Raw genomic sequence first — 12,859 nt, 5'->3', positions numbered from 1 at the left:
ATGTGTGTGTGCTACCGTTCGAATCTGACGTAAAAATCATCTTTGTATAATCATATCCATGATTTTATAAAATATTATTAGGGTGAATATTATCAGTTCGCAACAAAGATTGAAACTGATGAAAACATATTTTTGCAATTATATACAGTCATGCATAAACACGGACATATTTTCCAATGAATGAATGAAATGAAAATTTAACGCTTTTAGCAGATTCCGAAATATTTTACTTCAGCCAGACTCATTTACTAGGTTGTCAAAAAGGTTTTAAATACCTTCGGTTTTAATATACAATTCTATTATAGCATTTTATTTTGAAGAATAATTGTTATTGTTTCTAAATAAATTTATATAGTATAAACTGTTATTATCTGTAAAAACGATTTACGGTTATCATCATATCTGCGAGTTTCTTAAAAATCACTTACGAAATGATAATTTTTCTGATTGGCATCCGTAACATGGCCATTGGCCGGTGTTTGTTTGTTGTTTCTATTCCTGAGGATCTGTTCTTGCTTAGTGATCTGCTTGCCGATGCTATCGATGCCACGAATACCAGAGAAGGCCAAGTCACCGTGAGATGTGTAGGAGAGCCGCGAGGCGTGTGAGGTGTAGGATGAGTGACGCGAGCCGAGATTCGCATAGTACACCGGCACCACGATCGTGCCGTTTTCCTCGGACATCGGTGTAACCGCGTTCGAGTCGTCGGCATAGGGCAAGTGTTCCTGGGCGTCCAAGTATGTCGACAGCACGAGGGGCTTCCGGTCGCCTCCCGGTGGTACGAAACATCGGCCACGGCCATTGCGTATCGTGAACTGATGGCTGCCACGGCTGCTGCGGCGCAGATTGAACGGTGAGCCGGGTAGGCTCAGGCTCGCCTGAAATTATAACAAAGCGGACCACCGCTTTTCTCTCTCTCTCTCCGTTGACTCCATTCTCGGCCCTCTTTTCTGGCAACCGAGGCGAGGGCCAGCCGGAAAGGCGTTCTCTGTTCCTCTCGGTGACGGAGTGATTTCCTCAGGACGATCGTGACATTTCTCACGGAATCGATCGCGGCTTATCGTTACGTTTAACGAATCGTTTGAAGAGTCACGAGCTGTGATGCGTGAAAATTTTAACTGACGTTGTTTGAAATAGATTTTCGATTACGGATTCATTGATTATAGAAGCGATACGGGAGATATTTTTAAAGATTCCAAAAATTTAGTTATTTAAATTAAGAGCATACAGTATGTAACTCTTCAACAATCTCGCCTCATTTCCCTTTAACTAATCAATCACGAAACACGATGATTGACACAACGATAATATAGGCTGCCTATGATCGTCTTCCGAATAAACCGTAATTGATTCCTTTAATGATACTCGCAATGTTGATCGTTCCTCGTAACTAATTAAAAGAGAAAAGATTGATTGCTTGAACGAGGCTTATCTCGGTGAAACATCTCGCGATGATCGTTATTACGTGGAAGACGCGAAACGATGGATCATCGACGGTGATCCGTGCTTGTCTCGACACGGGAACGGAAATCCATGAGGATGAACGGGTGCGATTTATAAGACATCACCTGAGAACTGCGAGTCGTAACGCGCGGAGCATGAATGACGTTTCAAATATGACACTGTGAGATCGGATCCTATGGTGCTATTTAATGTACGTACGGTCGGTGCTGACAGACACACGTCGTGACACACGTACCTTCCGCAGGCTTTCCTGGTAGGCATAAGTAAACTGGCCATTAGCGGCGCGAGGGACCTTAAGAAAAAAACAAGAAAAGATACCTCCTACCAAACGGCTCGTAACGTGATCTAATGTGTACACCAACGAGGCACTCGAAATAGGTATGGAGTATCACATAACACTTGCAGAAGCACATATATAACATAATTATGGATGGAGAGGTGGAAAGAGAGAAGAAAGAAAAAAATATGGCTATAAAAAAATGTTTTTATCATGGTATGTAGGAAGAGAAATTACAAATCTAGTAAAGAGAGAGATACTAATAAATTTGTAGAGAGACACGAAGATCGGCAATAACATCCGTGATAGAATTGCATCAATTAGAATATTTGTATAATTGAATTAAAGATATTTGTATAATTGAAGAAGATGTTATTGTTCAATTATTTCACATTACCTCTTAATTCGAGATTTGCTTGTTTGTTAGATAAAAAGAAACACACTGGAAAAAGAGTCTAATTTGTATTAATTGGAATTTTGATTGAAAATGGACAAATCAAAATTTTCTGGTTGAATTTATTATAATTATAGTTGAGATAATCAGAATTCTTATTGATATAATCAGAATTTTTTGATTTATCCATTTTCAACATTGAGATATTTATCTCAATGCAAGTGGAAAAATTGATATCTTTTGATATTTCTGTGTCAGGTAAATAGCGTTCTGGAGCATCGATATTTGGTAATTAGCCGATGTATTTCGTATCTCCGTTAGCTATTAATTTTATACTAAGCATATACTTCTCTGCATGCATAGTTCTGTAAAACAGGATTAAAATGTATGATCAGTATGCGCCGTGTCGTTATACGGCCGAAATTCACTATTCCGCGCGTTACTACGCGCAATTGCAGGATCCAGGCAGCAATATTCGACACGTTGAAACTGTATTTACGATATAACTAGGGCGAATGATTCGAGAGGGTAGGTTCTATGCGTAAAGCCACCTATCCAAAAGGATCATGACATAATACGAGCAATCGAGATACGCAACGAGTCCCAAAAAAGATTCATACAAATAACAGCAGAATTTTGATAGAAGTTTAGAACTGATAGTTCTTCTGTCAAATTTCGATTGATATTATAGTAGGAATAATTCGATCATTAACTTTAAGTAAAGTAGGTGACCTAAAGATACGCAAAGTATCTTTAGTTGTTCAATAGATGCTCAGAACATCCCAAAAAATTTTAATTTTAGTTATACTTCTTACTAATATATTATGTATAGTTAAATTTATATATATATATATATATATATATATATGTGTGTACACATACACATAATTATATTTTTATTGATGAATTCGATCACTTGCATTACACTAAATTAGTGCGATTAAAAGCTACTTTATACTAAATAAATGCAATGGCAATTTAATTAATTTTGACAATAAAATAATACATGTATATTCTGTTAAATAACGTAACAATATCGTTATTGAGTATTTAATTATTCAAAATATTTATATGCTTTTACTTTGCTAATTTCATATATAACAGCTTTTAGTATGCACTAATCTAGTATAATGATTGAATTATATGATATAGAGGAATGTAAAAAAATATAATGAATTTTAAAACTTCTAAGCATCTCTCTCTTCTCCCTGAGCAATATTTTTTATTTCCTTTTTCGAACCAAAATTTTTGAGAAAATTATTATTTCTTGCTATGTGGCCACCTACCTTCTTAAAGTTTAAAATTGGGAGATTAATTACACGATAAAAAATTTGATACAGACCTGGACCAAACATTTATCTCAATTATAACTTCCAATTTAGCAGACTTTTTTAGGACATCCTTTAGGATCCTATATATATGCCAAGCATGCTACAGAGCAGCGGATATTGTGGAAAGGCTCGACTCGTCGCGGTTTTTTCCTTTTTCTATTATATTATATTAAAAACACACAATATAATATATTAAAAAGAGTTAAGATATACGCTAAACAAAGTACGCTATAAGTATTTATATTCTGATCTGATTGCGTCTACATTTGCGTTTTCCTAATATTAATTAAAAGAAATACATCCCATCAAATATATTTCATTTTTTATTATCCATTTGATATGTACTAACATTCCATGTGTATTAACAATAATAAGTTACTGCTTAATTGCCCAGATTTGCATTCACTGTGATTCACTAAATTTGCCCTAATGACCTAAAAAGTTCCTCCGGACTAATATAAATATAATGCATTACCATTTCATGTCATGTATTGTCATGTATTATGTTTTGAAGAACAGTGATTTCTGACTGATAGGAATCGATATTCTGAATTTTGAGATTTCAGTCGCAGACTACCGACGAGTCGAGTCGGATCGAATAGCCTCGTATAAGTTGCTCTCGTAGGAGCGAGGTCGGAGGCAGGATCGTGAGATTGATAACAGGGCCAACTCGGTATATTACGCGTAAAAAAGTCGATACGTATATAATATATGTCGTACATCGTCCAGTCGGATACTTACGGCGCTGACTTTCCGCACTTTATTGGCAGCGCTGTGGTTGTTGATCTGCTTGACGTGCCTCTGATCGCCGATGGACTCGATCGAACGTATGCTCATCTTCTCCTTATTGTTGTCATCATTCCCCTTTTCCTGACCGACGAACAGCTCGTAACTGTGACACGAGAAATCCGACGGGGATTTGACGATCTGATCCGCAGCTTCCGCGGCGGCGTCTACCGCAGCGGCTGCTGCAGCGGCCGCAGCTTCCCGCGCCGCGAGTTTGTTCTCCTTTGCTATTGCAGCTTCCTGAGCTTCCTATTAACATTAACATCGATTCGTGTCAATTTTTTTGATTCAACTGAATCTTAGATCTAATTTCAAAAAATTATGATTTCTTAGAAACGTTTCTTATAAACGTATTCAGAAAATTTTTGGGAGGGATTTTTTATAAATTTTATTATAAATGTGTAGTTCTTTAACATTACCATTATTATTATTTACATACTAAATATTTATAATTTTTCTAGAAAAAGAAATTTAAAAAAATCAGGTAAGAACATAGAAAAAAATCTTATAGATATGAGAGAGTGTAAGCTAAATATTATTGAAAATATGATATTAAATTAAAGTTAAATAAAAAAAAGGAGAAATGATAAATAAAACAAGAGTATCAAAATTAAAATTGTAGGTATTTTATATAATTAAAAAATTTCTCTAGACATGTCATGTCAAGGAAGATTCTTCATGAAAGAATGCTTGCTTGATGAAAAACTTCAGTTAGCATCTCGACAATTTTCTTTTAAAATCGAACTCTAGTCTCATTTACCCTCATAGCTTCTTCCTCGGCAGCTTCTTCCTCTTCGGCCTTCTTCTGCAACTCGTCGTACGACATCGCGACAATAGCGAGGATCAAGTTGACGAGATAGAAGGATCCGAGGAAGATAATCACGATGAAGAAGAGCATGTGCCATGGTCCGGCCGATCTTAGCACCAATTGATACAGATTCTCCCAATAATCCTGAGTCATGAGACGAAAGGCGGAGAGCAATGCCCAACCAAAAGTGTCGAAGCTCGTGTAACCGTAATTCGGATTAGCGCCGAATCCTTGTAAACACGTGTATCCGGGAAGGCACTGCCTATATTCGGAAAATATTACTGTTTCATGTGCTCTTCGCATCACGCAAACATATTTCCGAAAGAATTTTTTTCATGTTATCTCTCTCTTTTTCTCTTTTACTTAATAGAGACATTAATCTTAAATTCGTTTTATTGTAAATGAAAGCTATTATTGTAAATGAAACAAGTTATTAACTTACCCCGCTCCCGATGAATTTCCGCATAAGGGTATATTTTTCGCTTCGTCAACGTACCAATTAGCTGCATAAGAGAAATAACGATAATTTAATAATTGGATATGCAATTTAATAATCGTTTATTGGAAATTAATTTCAAACAAGACTATTATCTTCATAAAACAACCAATTAGTACACATGATTATAGTATCTCAGTTTACCTTGCATAAAACCTTTATAAACTCAGTTTATATTTAAAAATGTACTATTGAAATAGTTGAGAACTAATCTAGGTAACGTCATGACAAATTATACTTTTAGAATCCCGTCAAATCACAAAAACACTTCAAGAAATGTCGCAAAGAAATGCAACACTTTTAAAAATTCATAATGTCAAATTATACCTAATTTAAGTTTTTAATCATTTCTACAAATCACCACTATTTCTATTCAATATATTGTTAATTTAATTGTGTGATTGTTCAAAATCAATAAAGTTTAATTCAAGAAATGTATTAAATTTGACACAAATTTAGTTTATTATTTACTAAGTGTGAATCTATATACATTTATATAGATTCTTTTTGTTTAAAGCTAAATGTAATTCAACCAAAAATTGATTTATATTTTGACACACATGGAAGTTAAAAATAATAAAAAGTTATTTAATTCAAAAAATTGGACCAAGCTCCTTTAATATCTAACAGTGTAGTCTCTCAGATGGCATTCCTTTTTTTACATGTCTCAAACTTGTGTGCTTTTGAATTAATTTCACGAAGAACTGTGACTTACTGTCGTTATTATTGAATCGCGCCCAACTCTCATCGGTGAGATTACCCCAGGAGCCATCCTCAGGAAAGTTCTTTATACATTTTTGCGTGAGAACCCCCATGTAAATCTGAAGGCCCATCAGCGCAAAGACGGAGAGGGAGAACATCGTCAGGATTATCACATCGCGCAGATTCTTCACGGATTCTATCACAGCGCCGACAATGGTTTTCAGACCTAGACAATGAAAACAGAATGACAGTAGGTTCATAACGTGAAACATATAGCAACAATGGCGGCAACCTAGAGAAATTCAGTTTGTCGTGCGAGAGAAATGGTAGTTCAACTGAGGCAGGCATAAAATACGGGATGCGAAATGAGTATCTCTTTCGGAAGACTCAATAAAAAAAAGAAAAAATAATTTTCAATGATAGGGAAGAACATCACGATGCACGCGATTTTACGGATAATGACATGAAAACTTGTTTGACCTTTCGGTGCTACTCTGGATATGGCGCGTACTCGACTTTTTTTTCCATTGCTTATACTTAGCTGTTTTATTAATAAAAATAAATACATACATTTGCTTGGCATCATTATATTTCTTAATAAGTTCCACGCCGAGGTAATTTTAAGTGATTTGATTCGCGGTATTTTTGTGTGCATTTCTTTATGTTTGTTAAATGTATTTTAATATAATTAATATATAATTTTATAATAATTAAAAAATTACAAAAATTGTTCTTAAAAATAAGGAAAATCTATTATACTAATTGCATTATATATCATAATTATGTATCATATAATACAAAATATATTTTGTAACTACGTTTTTTTTTATGGTCAAAATATCAAACGATTTGAAAAAATCTAATGCGGCGTCATGTTAATATCTAGTATTTTCATTGAATAAAATTCTTTACAATATATTCATATTTATGAAGTTATAAGCAATTAAATTGAGTTGGATATGTCATGCCCAAGTATTTCGTTTTCATAGTATGAAAGGTTAATTTCATATGCAGACGAAAAATTTCTTTGATGTGCAATCTATGAGATAAAAAAATGAAACACATAAAGGTCTTCAGAAGCATATCTTTCACGATAAATCGCCTTATATAAAATATACAATCAAATTTTCTCTGTCTTCATCCATTGAAAGCAATTTCGTGCATCGAGTTTGGCAGTTCGTTTCGCAATCGAGATCGAACGAAGATAAGGAAAAATGGAAAGAAAGCAAACCAATGTGAAGGGAATCGGATTCGTTGAGATGAATATCGGACGGATGTATATACTGTAAGAATACCAGGTGACAAACGGAGCAAATGATGCGAAGGGCGATACAAGCTGCAATGAATGGAAGTGTTGTAGATATGTGATGAGATACGGAAAACGTACACAATCGATCGCGACAAGTGTTGTCTAGAACCACTATGTATTTGCATCTACAACCACTTCTATATTCTAAGCATACCTGGTACAATAGCGACAGTCTTCAAGGCTCGGAGGACTCGAAATGTCCTGAGAGCGGCAAGGTTGCCTAGATCTATGCCCATCGTCACATAACTGCAATACACCCGAACATCACACACATTACAGTGATACAAACAAAAAGATAAAACAAGTTAAAGAAGATCAGGGCGGGATTACGTAGTTACGCAAACGGTTACTCGCTACTTTTCCTATTTCCTACCAAAAAATCTGCACGAACTGTAATGTGTATCGTAAGGTAGCTATTACTGCATGCACGATTCAATGTAACATGCCGTACATAACTTGCCACGGGTTTCGAGATTATTTTTCTAGCGTATTTCTCAAACTCATTTTCTTCCGTCAATAATCTTTCTCTCTTTAAAGGATGTGATTAAATTAACATATATTCAATTTGCAATATCATGTTAAGCTTTATTTAAAAAAAAAAACCTATTAAATTTCCCAATTTTTTTACTTGAAAAATATATCTAGGAACTATATTAAAAAATTTCAAGAGTTTATTCTAATGAATACTTTTATAATTCTAATAAATATTCTTGATTCTTCAAAGGATAAAAACTTTTCCGATATTGGTAATATTTTCTTTCAAGAAAACAGATAGATAATTATTTTAGAAAAATGGCAATGTCTAAAGTACTATGATCAATACTATGATAGATTATTGAATCTCGTGGCATGCGATCTTGGCTATGTTACGAGCCGCAGTAGAATACTCGCTTATCGAGTGAAACACGTATCGATCATCTATGAACAATTACTGAAGTAAAAAATGTATGTATATAGAAATGTAAACTAAACTACAACAATTAATCAAATGACTTATCGACTCGACGTACTAATGTCTAATCAACGTATTACGACGAAATGGCAATTAAAAACTTCTTATTTAAGATCACTAAAAGAAATAATACTATCTTTATCTAGATGAACTAATTTAGATACCTAAAATATATATAAGTACACCCCAGAGTATATGCGTGTATGCACGTTCGTGTTTGCGTGGATTGTGAGGCGTAATGAACGAAGATCGAATTATATTATATATAAGTAGATAATCGATGCTACGGAAATCTTACGTTAGCGTACTCAACGGATCTAGCGGAGAAGTCTACTGTAGTATAACCTGGAAAGATCTAACTTGATACTAATTAACTCTTCAGTACGAATTTTGCCGATCTTTTTACACGGAAAATTGCCAATTCAATAATTGTCACGATCTTGATTGCCGTATTTGTCGTGACACACTTTAGTAATTTATTTCTTTTTCTACTCTATTAAGAGCCAATTGATTCGTTTAATTTCGACATTGTTAAAATAATTTGTAAATAGTTTTGAAAAAAATTATCGTATATTCTAGAAATTATTTTAAGTTTTTGTAGTTCGAAGAAAATAATTAAAGGCACGATAAATTCTTCATAATAACGTTTCTTGTTATGGCCGAAATAATTAGCACGATGTACAATTTAATAAAAAGATTAAAGCGATACTTTATTAGTATTTACAGAATCTCCACGACTCTTCTCGACAAAATGGCGACAATCCTTTTGCCTATTGTACTCTATCGTTTTTTTTACTTTCCTTTTATTTTTCTTTCTTCTTGCTTTTCTCTCTTTAAAAAGAATAAGTTTAACTACTCACGCTAAAGCTATAACTACGAAGTCGAGCCAATTCCATGCATCTCTAAGATAGGTAAAAGGCTGCAGAATGAAACCCCTCGCCATCACCTTAACGGCGGACTCAAATGTGTAGATGCCCGTAAATATCACTCTGAAAACAACAAATACACCATTCAGCTTTTTAAATGCGTCGTACGTGATTCTTTCTCTACCATCTAGCCATTTAAAATCACGCTTGAACGATACTCTCGCGCAAAAATGTGATCATACTTATCGTTATACTTATCGTTTTCACATCTCGTAATTATTTTTTATTCTCCTTAATTATTTTTTATTCTCCTTAATTATTACAAATATATTTACTATTACATATTTACAGTAGGTAAATTTTACAACAGTAAAACTAATCTATTAAACTCAAAAACATGCAATTAAAAGAAATTACACATTAATTAACATGATCACTTTTATTAGCGAGACTGATACGCATCTAAACTCGACGATAATCTCTAACATCTATTTTATCCTATCAATAATCTATTGATATCTCTATTTCATTGTATAAATTAACTACAATATACTCATCTCAGGCACGGTGTACGCGAACGAATTATTCACAGCGCGCGATGGATCATGAATTTACAAAAAGTAGTTTATCATACAATTAGCACAATAACACTTCTTTATTAAATGTAAAAAATAAAAACAAGATAATGAAAATCAGATTTCCGAATCTTCAGTCATATTTACGTACAATAGTTATTTATCTCACTGTAAAATAATAAAATTTACGAATCGTGCTCCCAAATTTTGAAATAATCCCAGAAATGATATTTAAAATTTTAGTAGACTGCATCGTTGAATCGTTCGCGCGATTTGTTGCCCATCATCTAGTGCTATCTCTAGAGAGACTAGTACAAAACTTACCAACGGAATACAATTTATCACACAGTCTCTACTCATATATTAGAGCTATAACATGTAGAACATTTCTTGAAATATGTCTACTAGATAAATGATCATGTCGTAAGTATTTGATAAAATTCTTTCTAGCTAATTAGATATCGAACAGCTAAACAGGACAATGAAAATATGATGAGCTAAATTTTAAAAATAAATAATCGACGACGGATTTACAGTTTAAGTTTTGGTAGACTAATTATGTAAATTTACAATCATTTATAATAGTAGGCTTTAAATTGGACGTGTATTGTCTCTATCATGTATAGGTATCTAAGAAGTGAGGAATTTTTGTCTATTTACTTCCTTTCTATTATTTGCATTTCCAAAATGAGATCAATAAAATTTGTGGGATTGTTTTCTTTAAACATCAAATACTTCAAAAGTTGATAATCAAAAAATAATCAAAAAATTAATAAACGGTCTGATAATTAAGTATCATTATTAAAATTAATAATATTAAACTTAAAGTGCATGATAATCACTTGCATATTTTGTTGTAAATATTAATTAGTTAGTAGTGCTAACGATATTTTTTTAATGTGTAATCAATTATCTTGAAATACACTCCTCTAAATTAAAGTATCATTTCAAATCAATAAAAAACAAAATACAAAATACTTATATATAATTTTGCAAGAAATAATCGTAGAAATATTTTAAAAATATTTCAAAGTTTAAAGACTCAAAAAAGTTTTTAACTAGATTCTAAAGATTTTTTTAAGTACTTAAAAAATTTAAAAGTATTTCTTAAACACAGTGATTATTTTTCGCAAAGTTACGTAAATATATACTTTGTCTCTCATATTTAGTATCGATTGGAAATAATGAATATTTACTTTTGTTGAGAAATATATTGCTTCATCCCAGTCTCTAGAACTTTTAATTAAAATTTCTTCAATAGTTTCATTTCTAATAAGAATAAAAAATTTTCTTTGTTTTCCGCTTCTTGTAAATATTCATTCTCGTCAATATAGTCACGATTCGCAAGTAAAGACTATGAAAGATACTCACTCGGTGGACTCGATGGTGGGCGTGGTGGGCATGATCATGAGTATACAGTTAACCAATATTGTAGTGATGATGAAAAGGGAGAAAAGCGGGTGAACCAATATATATATGGCCACACGCCGTATAGGGTTGAATGGGTCGAGCATCCACATCGCGTCCGTCGCTGAGAATCTGAATATATCCTTTCCCCTGCTAATGACGACGAAGGTCTACGAACAGACGTATTACAAAATTTATTCAGTCAGATATTACAAGTATAAAGTGCAGAAATAGAGAGAGACTGTCATTTAAGAAAGTCAGCTTTTTGCTCATGGATTTAATTGTGTTTTAAAAGTACAGACATTAATAAAAAATATGGCTTTTAATGAAAACCCGTATTAAAATAATTATCTCGATTTAGATAAAAACAATAAAATTTTCTGGACAATAATAATATAAAATCAATGGTAAAAGACTTAAGAAAAAAATATCGATCCGCGAAAAATATATTTTTAAGATAATTTCCGAGTTTTATGCGCTTGTAAACTCAAATTATAAAAAGATCTTGATATAAATGTACAGCTTTTAACGCACCATTATAACCGTATAATAGTTACACAAAGCAATTACGAGTTTGAAAGTCAAAGTTTGAAAATAGCTGCGTCAGATGCGGTCATAGTGAACGGCCGCTGTTAGAGAACCTACTCTAAAATTCCATATCTCGGGAAAATATCTCAGTTTCTCTAAGAGAGTTAAACTAATTAGTACATCAATGCCAGGTACCCTTTGATTGTGGTAGAAGTTATCAATATCCTCGAGAGGTGTGGAGGCCAACTCGGGTGGAAATTCGTTGTGCAGTCGGACCGGGATCGACGCTCCCTGCTCAAATATGGGATCCGGCTGAGGACCTTCGTCCTCGTCCTCGTCGTCATATCGTATCTGCGAATGAGATGCTCGTAAGATTATCCCAATACGCGTATTTTTTTCATCATATCATTATGGCATCACGGCATTTTGCCTGAATAAAATGATGTTTAGATCTTCGTAGAGAAACATTATCGCAAGTAATCAAAATATAAAAGTATATCTTCATAATTGAAATTCTATTGAGAGAACAAGAATTATTTGAGTGAAACATTCCTTTTTTCGAAGCGAATATGTCAAGGATATATGGTGCCGGTCTACAGGAGAAAAAAATTTACCTTGTCTACTTATTATGTTTTTAATTTTGTAAAAATTTGTTCTGATACTTTCCATTAATTTCACAATTGGAGCCGCGTTTTATATGAAAAATCAAATTAGGCCATCGCATATATCTCATTTCATATTCGAGCATAAAAAGTAAAAATAATCGAGCAATCGGTGATATAAATATTTCCAAAATATCGATTTCTTCGATCGTAAATTAAATGGACAATAGGGGCTATATTGCATTCTCCTATTCGACGATAACGTGCTGCGTAATACAGAATGTAATACAAAATTAATATTCAAATATTTCAGCAATTCTTCATTATTCATGGCACAAGAATGTATAATGCGAAAAAGATAT

At 33.3% G+C, this 12,859-nt stretch overlaps 1 protein-coding gene across 7 annotated transcripts in view; it reads right to left on the bottom strand.

Annotated features, from left to right (window-relative positions):
* The window catches only part of LOC108685116 (sodium channel protein para), a 43,035-nt gene that overhangs the window by 23,297 nt on the left and 6,879 nt on the right, over positions 1-12,859 (bottom strand). For 3 of the 7 annotated variants that reach the window (XM_018189772.1, XM_018189804.1, XM_018189796.1), the window contains 9 exons: positions 12,091-12,246; positions 11,332-11,537; positions 9,380-9,508; positions 7,722-7,813; positions 6,272-6,484; positions 5,503-5,563; positions 5,013-5,322; positions 4,208-4,501; positions 425-878 (listed from right to left, as the gene is read on the bottom strand). In XM_018189772.1, coding sequence (XP_018045261.1) covers positions 425-878; positions 4,208-4,501; positions 5,013-5,322; positions 5,503-5,563; positions 6,272-6,484; positions 7,722-7,813; positions 9,380-9,508; positions 11,332-11,537; positions 12,091-12,246 — 1,915 coding nt within the window. Of the gene's footprint in view, positions 1-419; positions 879-4,207; positions 4,502-5,012; positions 5,323-5,502; positions 5,564-6,271; positions 6,485-7,721; positions 7,814-9,379; positions 9,509-11,331; positions 11,538-12,090; positions 12,247-12,859 lie in introns of all 7 variants that reach the window. The other 4 variants (XM_018189788.1, XM_018189780.1, XM_018189820.1 and 1 more) reach the window with 2 other exon arrangements.

This window comes from Atta colombica, unplaced genomic scaffold (assembly GCF_001594045.1).
Source record: "Atta colombica isolate Treedump-2 unplaced genomic scaffold, Acol1.0 scaffold100, whole genome shotgun sequence".
Taxonomy (NCBI): Eukaryota; Metazoa; Arthropoda; class Insecta; order Hymenoptera; family Formicidae; genus Atta; species Atta colombica.
The sequence above is the reverse complement of the archived record's forward strand: the minus strand, read 5'-3'. Positions and strand labels throughout refer to the sequence as shown.